Raw genomic sequence first — 10,065 nt, forward strand, 5'->3', positions numbered from 1 at the left:
AGCTTTATAACTACAATGGCAGCAATGGCTAAGTCCATCATCACCTCCTAATAATTTGGTTAGGAATGAAAATATTCAGCTTCAATGCATGTTGTTGCGTCTATTATATATACAAATATTACATATAATACTTATGTATAACGTTAAACTCATATATTTGTACAATTTGGTGGATGAATTCAAATCCTGCCTATTAAATAACTAGAAAATTCACGTAATTGATGATAACTAAGGTGATTTCGACTATGCCCAAATATATTTTTCTCCTATTCAATCCAAAACTAAACGGTGATGCCTTAATTAACCATTCAAAAGGTAATCTACAGGTCAGTATCACCAGTAGAATAGATGAAAGATAAATTCATAGCTCAATTACAATAACCCTAAGAAGCCTGCATTTCAATCCAAAAATATTACAAAGTTCACAAAGACAGCCTCATCTACAAGGGTCTCAGTCTCAAGCCCAGCAAAATGCAGTGGGGTTCAAACGAAAACAAACTGAATATGGAACTACATAACAGCTTCCATGTGACATTAACTGGAACAAACTCTCAAATTATGTAGTCTGACCACTCAGAGATGAAAGAAGTGTGATCCATGGACTCTCCAGGCACATCCTCATGCTTTGATGGCCGCTCCTTTCCTCCCACCAGCCTCGCCGGGTTCCCTACTGCTGTTGTCCTTGGTGGCACGTCAATCAGTACCACTGATCCTGCCCCAATTTTTGCCCCCTCCCCTATCTTCACATTCCCCAAAATGGTTGCACCTGCCCCAATCAGCACTCCATCACCAATCTTGGGGTGTCTGTCTCCCCCAACCTTTCCAGTCCCACCAAGGGTGACATGATGCAAGATTGAAACATTGTTCCCAATTACCGCTGTCTCACCCACCACCACGCCAGTTGCATGATCAAACAAAATCCTTTCCCTATCTTTGCTGCCGGGTGTATATCAACAGCAAACACATCAGCTATTCGGGAGCTAAGCGCCAGTGCTAGTGGCCGCCGTGCTTCTGTCCACAGCTTGTGAGCCACTCTGTGAGCCTAAAAAGTACATATAAAAACAAAACTACACAGCTAAAAAATAAAAAAATTTATAAATTAAAAATAAAAAGATCATTGTAATCATTCACATTCTTAAAGCAAAAAATATCATTTGCTTGATGTCCCAGAAAACGGCCATTTGGATTTTAAAACAGACCCACAAAGAAGAAAATGTATCTTTTAACAATGCACTAAACTATTAACTAATAAACCACATTCTCTTTGTTGCTTCCAAACACATAGATGTCAATTAATCACTTGCATAAACTCTAAAATAAGCCAACAAAAGTGCACTGAACTTAGTTTTCTTCTACTATTAGCAAACGTTTAACAGAGTTTCCAACAAACTTTTCCACTATTAGCAAACATTCTTCTCTTCTACATTCTATATTCCACATTCTACAAACCAATTAAATCTGCCTAAAGTTTTTTCTACCAAGACATTTCCTCATAATAAAAATTAGTAATTATCGTTGTAAATGAATATTAAATTTTCAAAAGACAGACATAATCTATAATTAATTAATTAATTTTAAAAAATTATAATTCATTACTTCCAACATTGGGGAGGAGGATTTGAACGTGGTTCTCCTAAGGAAAACATTGATCTACAAGGTTATTGGCTAGTTTTAATTTACTTTTATGATACAAAACCTACTCTCTCTTCTTCTTCTTCTTTTTGCAATTTACACCTTTAAAGTTTGTAGCAATTTTGATTTTGTCCACGAAAGTTTCAATATTTGGATACGTTTCCCATGCATTACATATTGTTCGGGTTTAAGCCCTTTCATTCATACACCATGATGAGGTGTCTATTAAGTACCACCTCAACTCAAAACGACATAGTTTTATAAGATCCAAAATTTGAAACTTAAGGGATAAAATCAAAATTATCCCAAACTTTAAGGATGCATATTACAATTTAGCCTCTCTTTTTTAATAATAAATAAATAAAATAATAAGAGATAACCACATTTTTAGATTCTCAAAAAATAAAATTTCACTCTAAATAAGACAAATATATGTAATTAAATCCGTTATCTAATAAAAATACCTAATCAGATAAAGTTTAACTAAAAAAATTAGTTGTGGCTTAATACTACAATCTTACTTAATATCATTAATATTACTATATATTTTAAAAATCTAACCATTAAATTACATATTCTTTACATTCTTAATCCTTATGTCAAATTTTATATCAATCAAATATTATTTACTATATAAACTATAAGATTATATTTTATGCATAATTTTAATCTACAAAAATTTATAATTTAAATAATTTATTGATTGCATAATTACTTATCTTTAATTTTCTAAAAATTTTAGAGCATAAATGATATAAAAAGAAAATGTATTCAAAGGAAATTCATCCCAATAAGAAAATGTTGAGTAAGACACCTTATGATATAACTAATTTTGTCCTGCCTAATTTATAATAATTTAAAACCAATTATCATTCCTCATGTAACAAAGCGAAGCAAGATATTAAATTAATTAATGGGTTCAACTCAAAAAAATAAATAAATAAGAGAAATGGTGAAATTTTTTCATTAAAAAAAAAAAAAAAAAAAAAGGTCTGGGGTGACCTGGCAGGACAAGAAGCCCTTGTAATTGAGGAGGCAGTGGGAGTAGGAGACGCAGGCAGGGTCACGCTCGCGGGCGGCGCGTAGATCGGCGATGGCGGCGGAGCGGAGGTTGGAGTCGGAGGAGAAGGCGTTGAGGAAGAGGTCGTAGAGGAGAGTGGAGAGGAGGGTGGAGGAGCAGAGCTTGTTGCCGAGGTGAAACGACAGCGATCTGTCCAACGACGAGTGCGACAGTATCGTCGAGTACAGGTAGCTCGCCAGTGCTGGCTCCGCCTCCGCGTCTCGCTTCGCCTCCGCCTTTATCTGAATCCACACCCACGCGTCCTCCTCCTCCGTCGCCGGCATGTCGTTTTTTATTTTTGATTTTGATTTTGATTTTGATGATACTGTTAAAGACTGTACTGTGCGTGTGTGTACGAGAAATTTTGGTTTATCTTTAAATGAATGGCTGGTTAATTTAAATGAATGTCCAAATTTTGGATTTGACTTTTGAAGGGTTCAGGCATTCGCACTGGCACGTAAGCTTTAATTTACAATTCAGCCCAAAAGCAGCCTAGAGCCGGATCTGTAAACATGGATATGCCAAAATTTTTTGGGTAGTGCTACGGTGCCACCGCAAATATAGGAGGATAGTACTGTAGTCTGTAGCAACTTTTCTATATCACAAATTATTATTTTAATGATACTGTAACGACTTTTTTTAATATAAGATAGTACTGTAGTAATATTATATTATTTTAATATGTAAATATATTATTTTAATGAATAGAATAGAAAAATAAAAGTAGAAATGTTAAGTATGTTGTAAAATAGTATGGAATAATTGATAAAGTAGATTTTTGAAATAGTAAAATAGAATAGTTTGAAAATACCAGATATGAATGCTCTAAAGTGGGGTTTTGCTATAGCAATTTGATAGCTTCTGTTGTTGCCATGTGTAAAATAAGACTAATAATTATAGGACCAATCTACTACATTATAAAATTCGACATTGCTAAAGGTATTGTATTTGAATTGACATTCTTTCATACATAAAGTGTTTGGAGATTTACAGATGAAAGGATTCAAGCAGCGGGTTAGTAGCGTGTTGTAATTATCTCTCAAAAAAATATTTCAACATTAAACGGTGCACAAAGATATTGTTAACTAGACCTAATTTTCAAATAAACGAGTGGATGAAATGAGTTGCAAACCAAATTTAGTTTATTTTTACACTGAATTTTTAATGGATGCCCTTGAATATAAAAGGCATACAAGCCTCTCGTTTAATTTGAAAATTGCAGTTGGTAGATAATTATTGTACTAACAAAAACATAATTTTTAAAAAGATAAAATTTGGCTACAAAATTCGTTGCAACCGACTTATCAACCATAGAAAAATGACATATGTTCACTAATTTAACCATATTTAAGTGATGGTATATAATCATTTGAAGTGAATCAAGTGCAATGTAAGGACATGTTATCTTCTTATTGTTGGTTGTAGACCTTAGTTACAATCAAGTTTGTAACAATACTATGTCCTAAAAATAACTTTTTATTAAATTATTGCAAAATGAACTTATAACGTGCATGCATATCAAACCGTAAATCGACTAGGTAAATAAAATAGTACAATCATTCTTCATTCCCCAAACTTCTGAAAGATAAACTACAAATTACACATTATTTGGGTTGCTAGATTCCTGCAAAACCTATACTTTTTTCTCTTTAAATTTTAAGTAATGGGATTATAACATAGGATACAACAGTGAATTTTTAAATAAAATTATTAGAAACATATGATACAACAGTGAAGGGTTACATTCTTTCTTTCAAAAAAAAAAACAGCGAAGGGTTACAGGGCATCTAAGGATACAACACAAAGAGCTACAGCATATTACATAGGAGTATAAATTAAGCGGGGACATCCATGTATAAAACCAGGAACTCAACCTACGATGATAGGTTCTGGCTAAGCAAACTGTTTTAGAAGCATCGCGCAGGACATCAACAAACACTCTGAAGTATATGCATCTCTAATTTATGGAATTTCTTCTCAAGAATTGAATCATTTACTCTCAAAAATAGAAGGATCTACCAGCTCTCATGCCTTTGTGCTGCCAACACCTTTTGTTTCCTTCCACCGGTTGCCTTCTGCACAGAGAACCATCATGACAGGTTGCTCCACATGTGGTGGAATTGCCATATTTGTAGTCATTGTAACTGCTTAATTTTGAACATGTGAGTGAATTTATCCCCGAGTCAAACCCAGAGAAGGAACCACCGGCTCTTATGCCTCCGTGCTGCCAACACCTTTTGTTTCCTTCCACCAGTTTCCTTCTGCACAGAGAACCATCACGACAGGTTGCTCCACATGTAGTGGAATTGCCATATTTGTAGTCATTGGAAGTGCTTAATTTTGAACCCAAGCCTGATACATGGGACTTATCTTCTGCTTCTAACTTCAACACTAACCCGTTAATTTTCAACCATTTGTGTTCCTCACACCTTACTCTTCCTCTAGCAGGTTGTCTTGTACAGTAAGCCCCAGAACCTAAATCCACCTCACATATAGTTCCGTAGCCTTTGCTGACAACAAGTTTCTCCGAGGAAACTCGAGGTTGCAGCACTATTCCAGGTTTGCACATTGCAGATGAATTCTGGTTGTAAGATAAGGCATCATGACAGCTGGAATCCAAATCCACATCATGATCATATTGTGATTTTCCTTCTGTAACTGACTCAGAAATGAATCTACATATTCTCATGCCTTTATGATCATCACACCTTTTCCTCCCTTTAGCTGGTTGCCTTGAACAAGGAGAGCCATTATTCAAGGGAACTCCACATATAGGGGTAACACTTTCACTAACAGGACATTTAACAGGTACAGGTTGAAGCTCTGTTGTGCCATCGCTGAAATTTTGTGCACTGTCACTGCCACTCTTTCTGTCAGCAACAGTACTGAAATCTGAGCCTACAATGCTCGTTGGTTTCCCTTCTGTAACCACCTTTAGGATGGACATATGAATCCTCATCCCTTTGTGTTCAGCACACCTCTTTCTTCTTTCAAGTGGTGGCCTCCAACAAACGGAGCCATCACCTAAGGACACCCCACAAAAACTAGTGTTGTCCTCAATAACACCAATTCTATCAAGTACTAGCCGAGGCTGTGATCTGCCAAATTTGAATACTCGAGGTAGGAAATTGTAGCTCTCTTCATCAGCATAAGTATTCAATTTGTTCTCTGGTGAGGGCAGCTTGCTTGCTTTGATTCTGATGCCCACCTGCTTCTGACTAAATGGTAGAAGTTTTCTGACAATATTAGAATATCTGGTAGTGCCTGAAGCAATTTTGTTAAGTTTCTGAACGATATCATCTGGGCGCCGTGCACCATTAAAGCTTGTGTTCCACGCATAATCAAATCTGTTGAGGAGCTGAGCTTCTGTTTTCTCAGCATCCCTCTTGCTTTCCATCTGTTCAACAAGCAATAAAGGAAAAAGAAGAGGTTATATTGAAATGTACATATTACAGTCAAAATTTTTATCAGACTACATAAAGTCAGGCACATATTTGTCAACTTTTCCTTTAGACCACCCCCTTCCAAAAAAAACCAAAACAAAACAAAAACAAGAGATTATCAAATAAATAGATAAGTGGATAATAAATAAATAAATAAAATTTATCGATATTCCTCTAACAACTATGGAAACTAGTAAGTTACTCGTGCGATGCACGGATAATGATGTAATGTTTTATGTAAAATGGTTTTGGAGAATGTTTTTTTTTTTTTTTTTTTTATAAGTAAAATGGTTTTGGAGAATGTTGTGTATGTTTTATAGCATAATTATTATAGAACTTTATTGGTAATGAGTTCATCATAAAAAGAAACAATTATAAATTACACACACATATCCATTATAATTATTCAATTGAAGTAATGAGAAATTAAAAATAAAAAAATAAAAAATAAAAATAAATAAAAATAAAAACCCAACAACAACAACAACAACTTTGGATGAATATTATAGAATAAAAGTTTATATAGAATATGTTTTTCTCTTTCTCCTCAAATTCTAAAACAAAATACAAATCTCAAACACCCACAATCAATCACATCATATACAAAACCCACAAATCCACAATGTCTGACCTTAACATCAAAATCGTAATGCCGTTGTCACTCAATGTAAAATGCAAGCCCCCTTCCTTGATTGTAGCCAACTCATACGGATTAGGATTAGATGAAACAACAATGTTAGAGCTAGGTAGGTGTCGTCAAAAGGTTGAAGGTAAATGACATCATTTTTGGTCTATTTGACATGGGATGGTATACAGGGCTATGGGTGTATATATATATATATATATAATGGGTAGAAGTGCTAGGGGTGAAAATGATGAATTAAAATGCAAAGAGTTTTGTGTATATGTGAGGAATAAAAAGTCTTGAAACATTGAAATTATGAAACAAAAATCAATATTTAATTTGTTCTTATCCCTAATGTGGCAATTGAGAATATTTCAATTCTTTTTACATAGAATACGTCACTTGACAAAACCTTATATTTTTCCACATGAGATCTCTGATATTTTATATATATATATATATATATCGATGTTCTCTAAAACAATATTTGCAGCGCCTCACACAAGTTACTTTACATATTCTCACTAAGTTAATTCCAAAATATATTGTGTGAATGCAAAGAGAACAGCCACTTTAAAATTATCTCTCACCCAAGGGTACCACTAGTCTCAGTTGGTATTGGCAAGAGGCCATCAGCATGAAATACATCGGCAAAAGTACAGTTGGTAACAACATTGAAGAATGGTAACCAGAAACTTTAATGACACCTCATACAACAGAGTCAGTAACGCTAAACAAACACTCCACAACGCCGTAACACAATGACATTTCTAGTAGCTGATCACACACAATGGACTGTTTCAATATCAAAATCTTCCTAAGGGGTGAAGCTTATGATCAATCAGGGGGCCTATTCTCATGATCTCATCTAGCTTCGTAAACTAATTCTGTTCACAAGATACCCTTCATTTTTCTAAAAAATGCAGTGCCGAGTAATAGAATTAGCACAAGGAAGATGTACATACAGGAGCCCATCTAAAAACAATGGGGTAGCCTCTTGACAATGTCTCATCAAACAATCCAAGCCGTTTTTGTAGAGACACATTCTTAGAGTCATTTGCGCAACCATTTGCGTAGCTATTTCCCAAATGAGCACCTGTCCGTCCATACTGCTGAAGTCGCGTCCTAACATTGTCAGCCTGACCAAGGTAAACCACTACTAACCGGTCCGGATCAAGCTTGCCAACCTCACGCCCTAACCCGGTCTGAGATACAGCAATCCCAAGCTCATATATTCCTGAACCAGAACTTTTAGGCAGGTTATGAACTCTGTACCTTGCAGCTCCTTCCTTTCCCAGTGAATAGTCTTCCCAATCAGAAGGACCAACAAGAACCTAAAAGTTGAAACACAAACAATAGCCCAAAATGAAAATAATACACCCAAAGGAGTTACCTACACATATGGATTGGAAAAAGGAACACTAGAATCCATGGAGGGCATTATAGAAATGTGGAGTCTTTGTTTGAAGGACAAATCTGCTATTCTAAATCCAACGAAAAAAAAAAATCAGTGCAAACTACAGCAAACCCCATTTGTCAAAAATGGGGCTTACCCTTTTCTGAATTTTCCCAGTTAAGCCATTTTCCTCTATACTATTTGCTGCATTGTAGCTCTAAAAGTTTATGCTTGCAATTTTTTTACAGCTTGTACAGGTTGTAAACTTGTACTAAGCACTGTCACTATACTTATATTTTCCGCTAATAAATTCATTCCTCAAGGGAAATAATAAGAGTTTTATAGTAAAAATTCAAACTAGCATATGGTAATGTCCATCATGGTAAAGTTACCAACTTGTTAGATCATATAAAAGGGGGAAAATTTTGAATTCCTAGAGAATCAAAGTAAAAATTAAAAAAAAAAAAAAAAAAAAAAAGTAATTTTGAACATGTTGTGGGCATAAAAGAGTGAATAATAAGCACAGAATCTGCAAGCAGATACGCGTGAATCGACTCCCAGGAATTGAAACGAAACTTTCGGAGATTATTAACACTGATTCACATCTGATCACACTCGGCAAGTCAAACCCAATAAAAACGCACATATAGGGAGAGATAGCGAGAGATTGGACTTGCCTTCCAATTGGAGAAGACGGAGTCGTGCTTGGTGCGATTACAGTCCTCCCTCTTTAACCTGGTGGTTAGAGAATCGCTGCTTGCTGTGGCAACCATTTCCCTTTTGGTTTTGGGCTTTTAGCCCTACCTGAATCAATTTGACCGTTAATCACGCCCTTTTTTATAGCGCTACTGCGCTACCGTTTAATTTAAGGACTTCAGTCGAACCTAGGCTCGGCTACACTACACTAATATGTTAAGTGTAAAATAAATATTTCTCAAATGTCATGAAAATTGAAAAAAGATAAATTAGTTGAATTAATTTAGATTATACTAGCTATATCACATGTGCTTTGAACGTGGGATGAGTTTTTTTTTTTTTTTTGAATAAGTTTGTTTTAAAGACATGAATTGGTAGGAGAGTATCATATTTTGTAAGCATATTAAGTAGAGTTAGAGATATATTTCTACCGGGTTATACTTAATTTTTTTTCCTGTTAAATCTAAGGTTTAGAGGTATTTTTGAACCACATCAAAGTCTCATCCAAAGAGGAAAATCCTTTTATAAATAGTATAGATGATGAAAATCTATTGTGTAAAACCAATTTTTCTTCTCAAAAATAAATTAAAATTATGAGAAATGATTAAAGTGATCTAAAATAAATAATTAAATGTATTTTTAATTTTTAATAATATAAACTTAACGAATAAAGTGGGTTTCAATTAGCTCAATTAGTATGTCTTTTTTTTTTCTTTTTCTTTTTTTTTGAGAAACAGCTCAATTGGTGTGTCTTGGTCCAATAATAAATAGCTATTATCAAATTCGAATGTCATAAGTTAAAAATCTCTTTAAAAAATTAATTGAATAAGAAATCTTAAGTATATAAAATAAACATGCAAGAAGATCGTCTATATGATGTAATTCAAAAAATGTGACCGACCCAATCTTTTCCAAAGGTCATAAGTGATTTCCAGCATATAAGCGGTTGAATGATGGGTTTATAGTGTTTAAATTTTTGGGCGGTCAGGATAAATAAAATGTTAACGACTAATCTGACTTGATTATTTAATAGAATGCTATCTTAATAACTAGCTTCTTATAATTTAATTCATAGCCCTAATCCTCCAAGTAGTTGCTTCCTTACCATTCTACCTTTCACAATCTGAATTTTAATTTTATTTAAAAAAAAAAAAAAACTCCCTTCAAAGAATATTAAGGCCTCTCTCTTTCATAGAAGGTTGAAGCTAGAAGC

The 10,065-nt window shown here is 34.4% G+C and overlaps 2 protein-coding genes across 2 annotated transcripts; both read right to left on the reverse strand.

Annotated features, from left to right (window-relative positions):
* Window positions 1-372: 372 nt before the first annotated feature.
* On the reverse strand, window positions 373-3,220 carry LOC112018339 (serine acetyltransferase 5). Its single transcript, XM_024050858.2, is given in 3 exon segments — window positions 373-919; window positions 922-1,042; window positions 2,635-3,220. Coding segments are annotated over 3 exon segments (831 nt in total). The 5' UTR covers window positions 2,977-3,220; the 3' UTR covers window positions 373-551.
* A 1,149-nt stretch (window positions 3,221-4,369) lies between these two features.
* On the reverse strand, window positions 4,370-9,021 carry LOC112018326 (protein EFFECTOR OF TRANSCRIPTION 2). The gene is made up of 3 exons (XM_024050844.2): window positions 8,834-9,021; window positions 7,726-8,094; window positions 4,370-6,089 (listed from the first exon to the last, which is right to left on the reverse strand). The coding sequence occupies exons 1-3, from the start codon at window positions 8,927-8,929 to the stop codon at window positions 4,692-4,694; spliced, it is 1,863 nt and encodes a 620-aa protein (XP_023906612.1). The 5' UTR covers window positions 8,930-9,021; the 3' UTR covers window positions 4,370-4,691.
* Window positions 9,022-10,065: the final 1,044 nt, after the last annotated feature.

The sequence above is a fragment of the Quercus suber genome, unplaced genomic scaffold, assembly GCF_002906115.3.
Source record: "Quercus suber isolate HL8 unplaced genomic scaffold, Cork oak 2.0 scaffold_161, whole genome shotgun sequence".
In the NCBI taxonomy this organism is placed as follows: Eukaryota; Viridiplantae; Streptophyta; class Magnoliopsida; order Fagales; family Fagaceae; genus Quercus; species Quercus suber.

Excerpts from the sequence above, each read along its gene's own strand:
- LOC112018326 (XM_024050844.2), bottom strand. The coding sequence starts at position 8,929 with ATGGTTGCCACAGCAAGCAGCGATTCTCTAACCACCAGGTTAAAGAGG. Across the intron at positions 8,095-8,833 it reads CCGTCTTCTCCAATTGGAAG|GTTCTTGTTGGTCCTTCTGA; the intron begins GCAAGTCCAATC and ends TTCAACTTTTAG. Across the intron at positions 6,090-7,725 it reads TTGTTTTTAGATGGGCTCCT|ATGGAAAGCAAGAGGGATGC; the intron begins GTATGTACATCT and ends CTTGTTGAACAG.